At 40.1% G+C, this 15863-nt stretch overlaps 1 protein-coding gene across 7 annotated transcripts in view; it reads left to right on the top strand.

Annotated features, from left to right (window-relative positions):
- ZNF143 (zinc finger protein 143) overlaps positions 1-15863 on the top strand; it is a 59741-nt gene that overhangs the window by 3901 nt on the left and 39977 nt on the right. Inside the window, exons 2-7 of one of the 7 annotated variants that reach the window (XM_045065844.1) lie at positions 6847-6922; positions 11649-11763; positions 11968-12060; positions 12903-12986; positions 13527-13610; positions 15232-15428. In XM_045065844.1, the coding sequence (XP_044921779.1) occupies positions 11652-11763; positions 11968-12060; positions 12903-12986; positions 13527-13610; positions 15232-15428 (570 nt within the window). In that variant the 5' untranslated portion in view covers positions 6847-6922; positions 11649-11651. Of the gene's footprint in view, positions 1-6846; positions 6923-8780; positions 8814-10681; positions 11108-11644; positions 11764-11967; positions 12061-12902; positions 12987-13526; positions 13611-15231; positions 15429-15863 lie in introns of those variants that run through there. The other 6 variants (XM_004751955.3, XM_004751956.3, XM_004751952.3 and 3 more) reach the window with 6 other exon arrangements.

The raw sequence follows: 15863 nt of genomic DNA, 5'->3' as shown, positions 1-15863 counted from the left end.
CCCTCTCTGCCTGCCTCTCTGCCTGCTTGTGATCTCTGCCTGTCAAATAAATAAATAAAATCTAAAAAAAAAAACCCATTGCATTAAAAAAAAAATTTTTGTTTATTTATTTGAGACAGAGAGAGAGAGAGAGATCACAAGTAGGCAGAGAGGCAGGCAGAGAGAGAGGAGAAAGCAGGTTCCCCACTGAGCAGAGAGCCTGATGTGGGGCTCCATCCCAGGACCCCAAGATCATGAACTGAGACGAAGGCAGAGGCTTAACCCACCCAGGTGCCCCTATACATAAAACTATTACCTTCATTATGAACCTAAGTCAAATACCAGAGTTATTATTCAGTAGCATACCAACTTCTTTAACTTCTAAAATGTAAGATGTCTGTAGTTCCTAGAAAGATACAATTGAGTACTGTACATAATATGGTTTAGGAGGGATGTTTTCTGTTATTTATGCATGTCTTTAAATAATGCCTTTGGCCTTGTATTGAAAAATAGAGTTTTTTAAAATATAGTACAGATGTAATGGTCACAAGAAGTTGGAATCCTTTAAATGAATGGCGGTTTACATATGCAATATATACACAGTACATAACATAAAAAGTGAGGCATAATGAAAAGAGCACCGGAATAAAAGAAGACCTAGTCTTAGACCTGTCTCAGGCAGTTAATTTGCCATGTCTCTATACAAATTGTATTCATTTGTTGAACAAATATTTAGTAAGGATACACCATGTGCCAGGCATTCTTGTGGGCCCTGAGAATTCAGGGGTGAACAACAGATGGGGGCCCAGCCATGATGGAACTTAGAGTTCACTTAGAAGTTCTGATAAGTACTATGAAGGAGATGGAGTTCTGTGGTAAAGAATAAGGGGACGGTGGTAGAATGGATATTTTAGATAAGTGACATGGAACAGTACGTGCTAAAGCAGGAAGATCAGCATGGCTGGATGTATACAACGGAGGACATTTGTAAAGCACTCTGCAACATGAGTTATGTTAAACTCATTAGATATTTATTGATATATAATCTTAGGTATCAAAAATTTAAAAAAGACTCACAGAACATAGTACCTGCCTTAGAAGGCTGACAGTCTAATTAGGCATACTGGACATGGGATTTTAAGGACTGGTAAGAGGAGAGAAGAGCAGTAGATATCAGGAATCAAGACTTTCAGCCACAAACGAGGTTCGTAAACCTCATTTTTCCTCACCTGTAGAAAGAAAACTGGCAGGTTTTGAGTACATCTTGAGTGCTGAAGTCTTTATGTACTTACTTCCTTTCTCACAGTAGACCTATCAGGTGGATATTCGCTCATTCTTTCAAAAGAAAAAACGGAAGCTCAGCAGCAGGTTAATTGCCAGGAACTGAGCAAGATTCAAATACAGAGCATACCAGCAAATTACGAAGCCATATACAGATGAAACCTATGATAATAAAAATGTGATTGGTAATTCCCAGTGGTCTAGACTACAAGCCAAATAGCTGCAAATACTATGGGATTTAGGTGATGACTGAGGGACGCCTAGATGCCTGCCTCAGTCAGTTGGCTCAGGTCATGATCCCAAGGTCCTGGGATCAAGTTCCATACTGGGCTCCTTGCTCGGCCAGGTTCCTGCTTCTGTCTCTGCCTGCTGTTCTCCCTACTTGTGCTGGCTCTCTTGATCTCTCTCTCTCTGACAAATAGAAAAAATAAAATTAAAATAAATAATTGATGACTGAGATCTGGCTAGTGAGGGAGAGGCACCATGGAAGAGCCAGCGGCAGTTGTAAACTGTTACCTGTGCCTAAACTGCCCCTTCTCCTACCCCTAGGAAATGTTTGTGTTTTTATGCCTAAATTTACATACCATCATTTTTGATCTCTGAGGCAAAATTAGGTGCTTCTTACTCTCTTAATGCTTCTGTTTATAGTAACTTTTTTTTTTTTAAAGATTTTGTTTATTTATTTGACAGAGATCACAGGTAGGCAGAGAAGCAGGCAGAGAGAGTGGGAAGCAGGCTCCCTGCTGAGCAGAGAGCGATGCGGGGCTCAATCCCAGGACCCTGAGATCATGACCTGAGCCAAAGGCAGAGGCTTAACCCACTGCCCCACCCATGCGCCCCTAAAGTGACTTTTTAAAGGGAGATTTATTTATTTATTTATTTTAACGATTTTATTTATTTATTTGACAGGTAGAGGGAGAGAGAGCACAAGCAGAAGGAGCAACAGGCAGAGGGAAAGAGAGAAGCAGACTCCCTGCTGAGTAGGGAGCCTAAGGCAGGACTCAGTCCCAGGATCCTGGGATCATGACCTGAGCCAAAGGCAGAAGCTTAACCACCTGAGCCACCCAGGCCTCCCACTACTTGAGTTTATATATATAAATACTAGCATGTGCAGGTATTTATATACATTTTTTAAAACATGAATATAGTCATAGCATAAATATTCTTTTTGCAATTTGCTTTTCCTCCACTTGTAATATATCTTGGATCTGTTTCCTACCATTTAATAACTTTTTTTTTCCCCATTCTTTTTCTTTTCATTCGTTCTTTTTTTTTTTTTTTTTTTAAAGATTTTTTTTTATTTATTTATGTGACAGACCACAAGTAGGCAGAGAGGCAGGCAGAGAGAGAGAGGAGGAAGCGGGCTCCCCGCAGAGCACAGAGCCCAACGTGGGGCTCGATCCCAGGACCCCGGGACTATGACCCGAGCTGAAGGCAAAGGCTTTAACCCACTGAGCCACCCAGGCACCCCTCTTTCTTTTTTTTTTTAAAGATTTTATTTCTTCATTTGACAGAGACACAGCGAAAGAGGGAACAAAAACGGGGAGTGGAAGAGGGAGAAGCAGGCTTCCCGCTGATCAGGGAATACTGATCAGGGAATGATGCAGGGCTTCATCCCAGGACTCTGGGATCATGACCTGAGTGGAAGGCAGGCAGAAGCTTAACGACGGAGCTGACCCAGCCGACCGAGCCCCCCAGGCACCTCAATCCCAGTCTTTTTCATGTTTGCATGTTTCATTTATGAATGTCATTTAATATATTCTTTTGGGTGCACTTTTAGATTATTGACTATTTTTTACAACTGTAAATAATACTACAATGAACTTTGCACACTTGAGAGTGTCTAATAAGTCCCAAGAAGAATTACTTGGTTGAAGATTTACATTTAAAATATTGATAGTTCTAATTGTTGTGGGGTCCCTCGCCTGCCACCACACATTGTGTTTTAATGATCTGTTTTCTTTTTTTTCTTAAGATCTTATTTTTATTATTTATCTGAGAGAGGGAGAGCATGGCCAAGGTGAGGGATGGAGGGAGAAACCGACTCCCTGCTGAGTGAGGAGCCTGACACAGACTGAAATCCTGACCTGAGCTGTGACCTGAGCCAAAGGCAGACTTAGCAAACCTTAACTGACCGAGCCACCTAGGTGCCCCTAATGATCTGTTTTTACTTGTGTCCCACCATGGAATAAGTTTCTTAAAGGCAAAGACTTCTTTTTTACCTCTCTAAAAGCTTGTGTGTGCACACACACATATTAATACATATACATGTGTGTATACACATATTCACATGTATGTATATACACATACATGTATATATTATGTATACATATACTACTCAAAATATCAGTCCTAGATATTTATCTAACAAACATATTTTTTTCCAATAGTTGATCATGGTAAATTTAAAGACCTAAAAGAATAGTAGGAGATGAAGTTTGAAAAATAAATGGGAACCAGATTGGAAAGTAGCCTGACTGTCAGACCAAGGAATTGGACTTACACCTCTAAATGGTACAACTATGAGCGATCATAGGGGAAAATGTTCAAATCTGGAGGATCCTATCTCATCATTCATTTGCAAGGATCTTAAGTCCTTGCTCTACTTTAGAGTAACCTGAACTTGGGGCACCTGGGTGGCTCAGTTAAGTGTCTGCCTTCAGCTCATGTCATAATCCCAGGATCCTGGGATCAAGCCCCACTTCTGGCTCCCTGCTCAGCAGGAAGTCTGTCTGCTTCTCCCTCTCCCTTTTCCCCTCTCCTTGCTCCTTCTCTCACTCTCTAAAATAAATAAATAAAATCTAAAAACAAAACAAAACCCTTTAAAAAAAATAAAGAACCCTAACTAGAATGCATCATGCTAGTGATTTTTGTAAAAAAGTTGATGTTGAGGGGCGCCTGGGTGGCTCAGTGGGTTAAGCCGCTGCCTTCGGCTCAGGTCATGATCTCAGGGTCCTGGGATCGAGCCCCGCATCGCTCTCTGCTCAGCAGGGAGCCTGCTTCCCACTCTCTCTGCCTGCTTCTCTGCCTACCTGTGATCTCTGTCAAATAAATAAACAAAATCTTTAAAAAGATTTTGTTTATTTATTTGACAGAGAGAGATCACAAGTAGGCAGAGAGGCAGGCAGAGAGAGAGAGAGGAGGAAGCAGGCTCCCTGCTGAGCAGAGAGCCGGATTCGGGACTCGATCCCAGGACCCTTAGATCATGACCTGAGCCGAAAGCAGCGGCTTAACCCACTGAGCCACCTTGGCACCCTGGAAATGATTCTTTTTAACTTTCACATTTATATTACAGTGTTATATGCGATGAAAATTTTAATGGTGTATGAAAACAAGATAAGACAGTTGGCAGTGTTATTAACTGGAAGGATGAGATTGGAGCAAAGAGTGGTAAAGGTGTTACTGCAGTAGTTAATGTGTGAGAAGGTGGAAAACAAAGGTTTTGAAGTATAAAAAGTCATGAAGTTGGCAGTTGCTCTGTTGTGAATTTAAGACTGGGTTTAGGGGCACCTGGGTGGCTCAGTCAGTGAGGAACTGACTCTTGATTTCAGCTCACATCATGTTCTCAGGGTCATGATCTCAGGGCCTTGAGATCCAGCCCCATGTTGGGCTCCATGCTCAGCACAAAGCCTTTTGGTCCCTCTCCCTCCCCCTGCTTGTGTGCATACACTCTGTCTGTCTCTCTGTAAAACAAATAAAATCTTAAAAAAAAAAAAAGCAATCCCTTCTTCCAAAATCTACTTAGATTTCTATTTTTTTTAACATAAGGTTGTGGTGATGGTTGCTGTTTTGCTTTAAACTACTTTTAAACAAGAGATTGAAATATGTACATAATTATTTTGTGAGAACTAATTGTAATTTCCTTATGTTAGCTTTTTTTTTTTTTTTTTTAAAGATTTTATTTATTTGACAGAGAGAGATCACAAGTAGGCAGAGAGGCAGGCAGAGAGAGAGAGAGAGGAGGAAGCAGGCTCCCTGCTAAGCAGAGAGCCCGATGTGGGACTCGATCCCAGGACCCTGAGATCATGACCTGAGCCGAAGGCAGCGGCTCAACCCACTGAGCCACCCAGGCGCCCCCCCCCTTTTTTTTTTTTTAAAGACTTTTATTTTTGAGGCTACCTGGGTGGCTCAGTCATTAAGCATCTGCTTTGGGCTCAGGTCATGATCACAGGGTTCTGAGATTGACACCTCCCCCCCACAGCCACTGGTCTCCCTGCTCAGCGGGAGGCCTGCTTCTCCCTCTCCCTATTCCCCACGCTTGTGTTCTTGCTCTCTCTGTCAGATAAATAAATAAAATCTTTTTTTAATTCTTTTTGAAAAAGATTTTATTTATTAAAGAGAGAGAGCACAAGCAGGGGGAGCTGCAGGCAAGGGGAGAAGCAGCCTCCCTGAGCAAGGAGTCAGATGTGGGACTCTGATCCCAGGACCCTGGAATCATGACCCCAGCTGAAGGCAGATGCCTGACCACTTAAGCACCCAGGTACTGCCACGCTCAGTCTTTTACAACTGGTGATTCAACCTGAAACATTAACTGTATGAAAGTTATATATGGTGAAGATTTTTTTTTTAACCTACAGAATGCATATAGTAAAAATTATACTTTTTTTTTTTTACGATTTTATTTATTTATTCAACAGAGATCACAAGTAGGCAGAGAGGCAGGCAGAGAGAGAGAAGAGGAAGCAGCTCTCTGCTGAGCAGAGAGCCCGATGCGCGGCTGGATCCCAGGACCCTGGGATCATGACCTGAGCCAAAGGCAGAGGCTTTAACCCACTGAACCATCCAGGCGCCCCCCAAAATTATACTGTTCTTTAATGCTGATCTGTTTAACTGAAGAATACTATGAGAATTTTAAAAACCTGGTTATCCTCTGAACTAATCTTGTGTAAATTATGATTGTCTTTTTGTTTCTTTTGGTTATTCAGTATACTGGGTGCATAAACCTGCTATTGGCATATATTACCTTGATTTGAAATTTTCAATTTAAGTAGTTTAATTCTCATTGAGTGAGTAAAGTTGAAGGGTTGCACTTAAAAATGCATTTATGGGGCACCTGGGTGGCTCAGTCTGTTAAGAGTCTGCTTTTGGCTTCAGTCGTGATTGCAGGCTTTCTAGATCCAGACCCCTGTCAGGCTCTCGGTTCAGTGGGAGTCAGCTTCTTCTGCCTCTCCTCTGGTTTGTGCTCTCTCCATCTCTGTCTAATTAAATAGTCTTTTTAAAAAATACATTTATGGGGGTGCCTGGGTGGCTCAGTCGTTTAAGTGTCTGCCTTAAGTTTCTGCTCAGGTAATGATCTTGGGATTCTGGGATTGAGCCCTGTGTAGGGCTCCCTGCTCATCGAGAAGCCTGCTTCTCTCTCTCCCATTTCTCCTGCTTGGGTTCGCTCTCTTGCTGTGTCTCTGTCTGACAAATAAATAAATAAAATCTTTTTTTAAAAATGCATTTATAATAAAATGCTACTTTTAGCTGTTTCTTATATTTGGGTTCGAGATAATATTTAGTTTGAAAAAAGGACCCTAACTGCTAATAAAGATTTTAAATCTTCCATAATATGCACTGAATTTGAAAATGGTGTCCATTTCCCAGACTGAATTGGTGGTTTGGAAAATGAAGTATACCAAGAGTAGAAGTATCAAAACTAAAAATCTGAAGATTCTTTAAGGTGAGCATCTTTTATTTTATCCCTTGTTGAAACTGTATTCCTTGAGGCTGAATAGGAGGACAACCCACAGAATGGGAGAAAATATTTGCAAATCCTCTATCTGATAAAGTATTAATATCTAGAATATATAAAGAACTCTTACAATTCCATGATAAAAAGACAACCCATTTTAAAAAATAGAGAAAGCAGCGGCACCTGGTTGGCTCAATTGGTAGAGTGTGCACTCTTCATCTTGAGGTCTTGCATTCAAGCTCCACATTGGGTTTGGAGCCTACTTAAAATTAAAAAAAAAAAAAATTTAAAAACTTAAAAAACAGGCAAAAATAGACATAGGATCTGAGTAGCTATTTCTCCAGAGAAGATATACCAAAGGTCAGTAAGCATATGAAAATATGGTCAACATTATTAGCCATAAGGGAAATGTAAATCAAAGCCACAATGAAATACAACTTCATACACACAAGAATGGCTATAATCAAAGACTGATAAAACTGTTAGCTAAGATGAGAAATTGAGAAATTGGAAGCTGATACATTGCTAGTGGGAATGTAATATGGTGCAACTGCTTTGGAAAAGTTTGACAGTTCCTCAAAATTTAAGCATAGAGTTACCATATGACCCAGCAATTACTTACATACATATCCCCAAGAGATGTGAAATCTATGTCCACATAAAAACTTGTACATCAGTGTTTGTAGCATTATTCATGATAGCCAAACTGTGTAAAATGGCCCAAATATCTAGATACAAACAATTCAAATGATTGGATAAATAAAATGTCCATTTACACAATGGACCATTATTCAGCAATAAAAGAATGAAATACTGATCTATGCTACAACATGGACGAACCTAGAAGACATTTTAAGTGAAAGAAGCCAGTCACAAAAGATCCCATACTGTGGAATTCCATTCATGTGAAATATCCAGAAGAAGATCTATAGATATAGAAAGTAGCTTAGTGATTGATTGCCTAGAGCTTTAGGGGGTAGGGTGGGAATGAGGTTTTCTTTTTGAAAGTGATAAAAATATTCTGAATATAGGTTGTGGTGTTTGCACAACTTTGAATATATTAAAGCCATTGAATTATATACCTTAAATGGGTAAATATTGTGGTATGTGGATTATACATCAGTAAAGTCATTTTTATTTTGTTTTTTATTTTATTTTTTTAAACTCAGAGCTCCATCCCAGGACACTTAACTGAGCCACCTAATTCTTTTTAAAAAAAATTATGGTAAAAAAAGCAGAACATAAAATTTACATTTTAACCATTTTTTTTTTTTTTTTTTTTTTTTTTTAAAGATTTTATTTATTTATTTGACAGAGATCACAAGTAGGCAGAGAGGCAGGCAGAGAGAAAGGAGGACGCAGGCCCCCTGCGGAGCAGAGAGCCCGATGTGGGGCTCGATCCCAGGACCCTGGGATCACGACCCGAGCCGAAAGCAGAGGCTTTAACCTGCTGAGCCACCCAGGCGCCCCACATTTTAACCATTTTTAAGTACAATACAGTAGTGTTTATACACAGGGTTGTGCTACAGACCTCTAGAAAGTTTTCATCTTGCAAAAATGCGTCTCTGGGGAGGAACAAGTCCCTTTTTCCCCATCCCCTAGTCTCTGGCAACCACCATTCTACTTTCTAAGAGTTTGACTACGTTCGATAACTCATATTAGTGGAATCATGCAGTATTTGTCTTTTTTTTTTTTTTTTAAGATTTTATTAATTAGAGAATACAAGAGAGCACAAGCAGGGGGAAGGGCAGAAGAAGAGGTAGAAGCAGACTCCCTGTTGAGCAGGGAGCCTGATGTGGGGCTCCAACCCAGGATCCTGGGATCATGACCTGAGCTGAGGGCAGATGCTTAACCGACTGAGCCACCCAGGCGCCCAATGGTATGTTTGTTTTTCTTAGGCTGACCTGCATTATTATCTTCCAGAAAGGCAGGGAGTTTGTTTATTATATACTGTGTCTTCTTGGAGTTTCCTGTGGTGCTTCAGGATAGCCTCTTCTGTGTCTGACTTTGGCTCACGATTCATTATTAAAGCACATGAAATTGACTACATTTCATAAGGTGGCCCTTTCTAAGATGTTATATATATCTCACATGTTCATTTCCACACATCCCAAAAATGTCAGTGACAGAAATCATCAAGAAGACATGATGGATAAGATATGAGCAACAGCAGAGTGTTGGGTCTGTGGCCCATTTTTGCCTTTTCTTCACTGTCCTATTTCCCCCCATGTGATCGTTTTCTAACAAAGTCCTTTGTATCCTAGTCTTTTCTTTAAAAAAAAAAATGCACTGTATACCTGCCATCACTTATTATCTCTGGTAATTGTGCCATTTGAACTCCTCTAAGCCCTTTCTCCCATCACTCCTTCATGTATTTGCCATCAGTTTGTGTCCAGGAAACAGTTGTCTTTTCTTCCTTCAGCTAATATAGCTTTTCTTCCCCCCATTAGTTTGAAACTGTAGGCGCTGAAGCCTTCCTAAAGAAATTTAACAGGGCACCTGGGTGGCTCAGTTGGTTAAGTGACTGCCTTTGGCCCAGGTCATGATCCTGCAGTCCTGGGATGGAGTCCCACATCCGTGCTCAGCAGGGAGTCTGCTTCTCCCTCTGACCTCTCTCCTCATGCTCTCTCTCTCTCCCAAATAAATAAATAAAATCTTAAAAAAAAAAAAAAAAAAGGAAATTTAACAGTTGACCAGCTTGCAGGAAAGGGAGAACTTTATTTATTGCAGATGTGTTAGTTACCTATTGATGATATATATTGTAGTTATTTGGAGATTGTAGGTAATTGAATGAAAATAACAAACCTTAGACGTTTCTTAATATCATGACCCAAATTATCTTGTAATTTGCCTTTTAAAAATTTAATCTCCTAGAATACTCCAGAAATCACAATGCTTACTTACTACATCTTTATAGGTGTTTCCCTTCCATTTCCTTATCTTAATTTATTTGCATTACAGAGTGAGAGAATTTCTTCGAAAATTAACCTCTCCCAATCCTACTCTCATCAGGCATCTTCGCTGCAGAATACTAGTATTACTCTGAGACTTCTCTGTTAGCCCTTAGAGGCAGCAAGGAAGTGTTGAGGTTTCATACTGCTCCGTGAACAGTTATGGGTGTGAATCTTTCAGGACTCCCTGAAAAAAAAGTCCTTGATTGACTTTTATCACAGTGGTGATTCTTTTCTATGAGCATAAATTACCAGTTCTGGCTTTAATCCAGAGGGTTTCTAAAACAAAATCTTCAAGTAATCATAAATATAATTGTAAATTATTACTTTCTGAACATTGTTGTTTTAAATATTGGCACTAAAATCAGATCTTTAGAACTGGAAAGTCCTCAGGAGATCCTCTGGACCAATTCCTTGGCACAAGGCAGCTAAGTTATACCATCCACTGTTTGAAGCAACTCACGGCCTAAGGAGATAATAATGGGACCTGAGAGTAGGAAAAGAGAAGAAAGAGGTTGTGATGGTGACTGGTAAAAGAGCCATTCATCCATTTTAGCACCTATTATATGTCTGTTATGTGTGAGTCGGAGGTAAGCAAGTAGATAAAAATCCCAGTGTGTTCTCATGAGGGAAAAATAGATAAGAAAGGAACTAAATAGGGGTACCTGGGTGGCTTAGTCAGTTAAACATTGTCTCTTAATTTTGGCTCGGGTTATGATCTTAGAGTCATGAGATTGAGCCCCATATTGGCCTCTGCACTGGGTGTGGAGCTAGATTCTCTCTCCTCTTCTCCCTCTGCCTCTCTTCACCCCCACCCCTTCTCCCTCTAAAACAAACAAACAAAAAGAAACAAGCTAAATATATGTCATATGTCAAATATTAAGTGCTATGTAGAAATATAAAGGAAGGAAGAGGGCTAGGGTATATCATGGTTGGGAGGGCAGCTTGAAATGAAGTGAACAGGAAGCTCTCATTGGGGTGACAACAGTAAACAAAGACTTGAAGAAAATGAGGGAATAACAGTGAAGAGACTGTAAAGCACGTTTCGGGCAGAAGGAACATGAAATGTAAAGGTTGCGAGGCAACATCACCCTGTATGTTTGAGCAAAAGGAAGGACACCAGTGTGGCTGAAATGAAATGAATGAGATGGAAAGCAGTAGGAAGTGAGGGGCAAGATCATCGGGCTCATCGGCCAGGGTGAAGACTTTTGGCTTTACTCTGGTAAGTTATCAGAAGGTTTTGAGCAGCAGAGGGACATGATCTAACTTTTCCCTTCTAAAGGTCACAGTGACTGTTGTGTTGGTAAGAGACCGTGGGGAGGTCACAGGGCCAGCAGGGAGACCCATTAGGATGCTGTAGTGTGGCAGTTATGTGGGCAAAAGGTGGCAGTGGCTTGAATTAGGGCAGTGATGGCGAAGTGAGAAGTGGCCAGAAGCAGGGCAGCTTTCTGCAGATTGAGGCAACAGGATTGTGGGAATAAGTGGGAATCTTATGTTAAACCCAAAGTTGTGAAAACTAGACATAGGACAAAACCGATAGGCCAGAGTTGTCAGTGTGCTCAATAGTTTTCTGATGGATTATGAAAGCATGCTTTGGACTGTGGATGGATACTCTTACCCTGCATATTAAGTGAAATTTCAGCTTATTTCAAACACTGTTTATTTCTGTAGCACATTTCTGTGGTTCCTAAATATTCTTTGTCGTTTTTGTTTTATTTGCATTGTTCTTTGTTCTCAAGTGCTTGTATTTTTCCTCAAGGTAGAAAATGTTGTTAGCCCAAATAAATCGAGATTCTCAGGGAATGACAGAGTTTCCTGGAGGAGGAATGGAGGCTCAACACGTTACCCTGTGCCTGACAGAGGCAGTAACGGTGGCAGGTGAGCAGTTTCATTTGACGGGATCATGGGATTCTCCTGCTGTGGACACTGGGTACAGTAGGGCATGGAAATATTTTTTGTAAATGCTAGAAGAAATCCCATTTGAGTCTAAAGCAATCTGCCTTATGCCTGATTTTCATTTAAAAAATTTAGCATGTAGTTTTGACAGTTATCTAAAGAAAATAACTTTTTTTTAAATAATAGATGGTGACAATTTAGAGAATATGGAAGGTGTAAGCTTGCAAGCTGTAACACTTGCAGATGGTTCCACTGCTTATATACAACATAATTCTAAAGGTATGTGCCACATACACAGCCCATTGATTAATACTGGCAATTTGTAACCTCAGAGTTGGAGTGCCTAGCAACTACCCGCCCCCCTTCCCGGCCCATCATTAAGCCTCTGTATTGCATGTGGTAATTTTCAGTAGTTTCAGGTTCACTTAAGTGTGTTTTGATAATTTGGGGACAACCTTTGAGACATTTAGAATATACTCTGGGGTGTCAAAATTAATGGGGGGTTGTCCCCAACCACTTTCTAGTAAGACCCCTCTTGCTTTTTTACTTCCGAGTTATCATGTAAGGTCTTTACAAAATATACATGGAAGTATAAACGTTTGGTTTTGCTTTTATAACATTATCTGTAAATCAGCGTTTACTTTTGCCAAGAAATAGCTCAGTGCTCCCAACTCCCTGTTTTTATGGGAACCTACTGAATGCATGTATACATAGTTGAGGGACGAATAGCACCTAGGAGTGAGAAGGACATCTGGCCTCAGATACACTGATGAATCTGTCAGTCTTCTCAGTTTCAGCTTCCCTGCAGTCAGGGTCACTGTTCTAAGTGGCTCTGAAAGGTAAAGAGATTCAGCTCCCATAGCTTGCCGTGATGAGCCACTCTTCCTCTTGAACTTAATTAACTGAAAATTGGAGGGGAGGAAGAATGGCTGAGGGAGGATTTTCTGCTTTCTGTAGGATCACTGGATGTGTTTTTGAATTGCCTCAGAACATTGAGGGAAGAATCAAGATGAACATGATCTTAAGTAGTGTATGTTTTTATAGTTGATACCATTTTGAAATTGTATAAAGTTTAAAATGTTTGCTTGGGCTAATTTATTGGCTTAAATCTTTTGCTCCAGATGGAAAACTCATAGATGGCCAGGTCATTCAGCTGGAAGATGGTTCTGCTGCCTACGTTCAACATGTACCCATACCTAAAAGTAGTAAGTATTTGATACTTACGCTCCTGATTCTCATCCTTGGGTATTTGCTGCCTCCAGGTGTAAACTTGGAGTGTAAACTCTTACTGGTGTAAACTTGGTTCAGGTCTCTAGTCCTTCTTTTGAAAGGGGAGATCAGTAGGTGGCAAAGAGAGGATCTAAAGACCATTTGGACTTCATTGAGACTTTGTCTTAAAAATCACAGAAAAGAAATTACTGGACTGTACTCTGGAGATAAATGGACAGTAGTCCTACGTGAATATTTCTATCACTTGAGCTCACTCCCGCATGTCTCTCATTTTCTTTTATCTCCCTCTTTTTTCAACTCTCCTTACTTACTAGTAGATATTCCTAAAACAAGTATTCTGCTTTTTTTTTTACTAACACTTACTTACAGTAGCTTTACTGAAAATACTGTAGTGTTCAAGGACTCCTAAAGCACGTGTAGGTTTTTATAATGTGTTTAATGGTTTATTGAGTCTTATCGCCGAGTTATCCGATCGTTAGGAAACGTGGGATCTAAATGTAATCATTGTTCTTGAGCAGGGGACAGTTTGCGTTTAGAGGATGGTCAAGCAGTGCAACTAGAAGATGGAACGACAGCGTTTATTCACCACACCTCCAAAGGTAAACTAACTTTGGAAATAGGAAGAAGGGAGGAGTGCAAGAAAAGTAAGACCTGTCTGTATTTGCTGAAATGCTGTCACGTAAAAGATTTGTACTTGTTTTCCGAAATACAAGATGGTGGATTTGGGCACATTCTAAGGAAAAACTTCGTGATCATTTGAGCTGCCCAGTAACAGGTTGGAAGGGCAAACCCCTGGTCTCTGAAAGACTTCAAGTAGAGGCTACTATTTGAATATAAAATTAAACATTTGAAATTTAAATTATTGATTTTTTCCCTCTTAAATATATATTTTTTAAGATTTTATTTATTTGAAAGAGAGAGTATGAGCTGCGGGGGAGAGGGAGAAGCAGGCTCTAGGCTGAGCAGGGAGCCCAATGTGGGGCTTAATCCAGGGCTCCGAAGTAATGACCCGAGCCAAAGGCAGACGCTCAACTGACCGAGCCATCCGGGCACTCCTCGAATATAACTATTTTTTTTAAAGATTTTATTTATTTATTTGACAGAGAGAGATCACAAGTAGGCAGAGAGGCAGGCAGAGAGAGAGGAGGAAGCAGGCTTCCTGCTGAGCAGAGAGCTCCATGTAGGGCTCGATCCCAGGACCCTAGGATCATGACCTGAGCATGAGGCTTTAACCCACTGAGCCACCCAGGCACCCCATTGAATATAATTTTTAAGCAAGATCCTTTGCTATTATGTTGGTCTTTAAGATGAAATAAAAATTTTAAATTTATTTGAAGCCAATGTGGCAAAAATGTTAACGCTTTTTAACTTCGTGTAGGGAGTTCCAGGGGTTTGAGGTGGAATGCATAGTAGTAATGAGCATAGCTCTGAAGCCAGACTGTCTGGGTTCAAATCTGGGCCTGCTGTCTTTTAGCTGTGTGACCTTGTTCAAATTATTTAACCTATGCTTCAGTTTCATCCTCGGTAAAATGAGTGTTACAGTAAGTATCCACATCATAGGGTAGTTTTGAGGACAAAATGTGCAAACATATGTAAAGCATACTATTTGTCACCTAGTAAAGGCTTGAAAAATGTGAGCTATTATTACCTTATAGAATATATTACAGAATGACATTACATGTTTTAGAAAGACTTTAGTTGTGAAACCAAAGGGGGAAATTTTTTTAAATTTGGAATACTTAAATTTGTAAGTAATTTAATTAAAGCTAAGAAGATGTAAACTCTGAATTTTTTTCTTTGGCAGGGGAACTTAATCACAGATTCATTGTGATTGTCTAGATTTATGATTTTACAAAGCTCTATATATCTGAACATGCTTATTTAGAAGGGGGAAAAAAAAGCCCATGGACTTTGGAGTCATCCTGGCATGAGTTTAGATCATGGTTCCTCCACATACTGATTTTGACTGTTAAATGTTAGTTTTTTCCATTTTCTGGTTTCTAAGGAAAGTGACTTTCCTTCCCCCAGAATTCAGTTTCCCTTTTCCTGAATGAGGGTGGTACATACACCTACCTCACAGAATTGTTGTGAGGAATTGAAGGAGAGCACACATGTGAAGCACATGGACCTACTCAGCCAAAGTTCCTTCCCTTCTTCCTTTAAATCTGTAACTCTGTCAGACTACCTATAATTTCATGCCCTTCTCTTCCTCTCCCCCAGACAGTTATGACCAGAGCGCCTTACAGGCGGTGCAGCTGGAAGACGGCACCACTGCGTACATTCACCATGCGGTGCAGGTCCCGCAATCGGACACCATCTTGGCAATTCAGGCTGATGGGACGGTGGCAGGTCTGCACACTGGAGATGCCACGATTGACCCCGATACCATCAGTGCTCTGGAACAGTATGCAGCAAAGGTACAGCATTTTACACTGTCAAGAATGTCCCAGATATAGCTTCTTTACTTTTCATTAAAATAAAACAAAAAAAGTCTACTTTATCGAAGAAGAAACTAGCAATTCAAAGTCAAAATCAGACAGCCTTAAGGAGATCAGCATTTATCTTAAAAGAAGTAAAGTGTAGGAAAAAATAGTTAAGTACAGATAACAAGAATGGAATAAGAGCTTATAGAAAAGAAATGGGGACTGATAAGTCACAGAAAGATATATTCAAGGATGAGTGCCGTAAAATAAATAATAAAGTATAGATGGAACAGTTTATGAATTAAGAAGCAGAAATTCGAGATTGGAAAAAGTGAAGGAAAGTCTCAGTGAAGTTTTACATCAAAAATACTGGGTTTTTTCCTTGCACGGAACATGTATCTTTCATACAATTTAAAAGGTTTCTTTTCC

This window comes from Mustela putorius, unplaced genomic scaffold (genome assembly GCF_011764305.1).
Source record: "Mustela putorius furo isolate JIRA1106 unplaced genomic scaffold, ASM1176430v1.1 tig00003859_pilon_pilon_pilon, whole genome shotgun sequence".
Classification (NCBI taxonomy): Eukaryota; Metazoa; Chordata; class Mammalia; order Carnivora; family Mustelidae; genus Mustela; species Mustela putorius.
The sequence above is the reverse complement of the archived record's forward strand: the minus strand, read 5'-3'. Positions and strand labels throughout refer to the sequence as shown.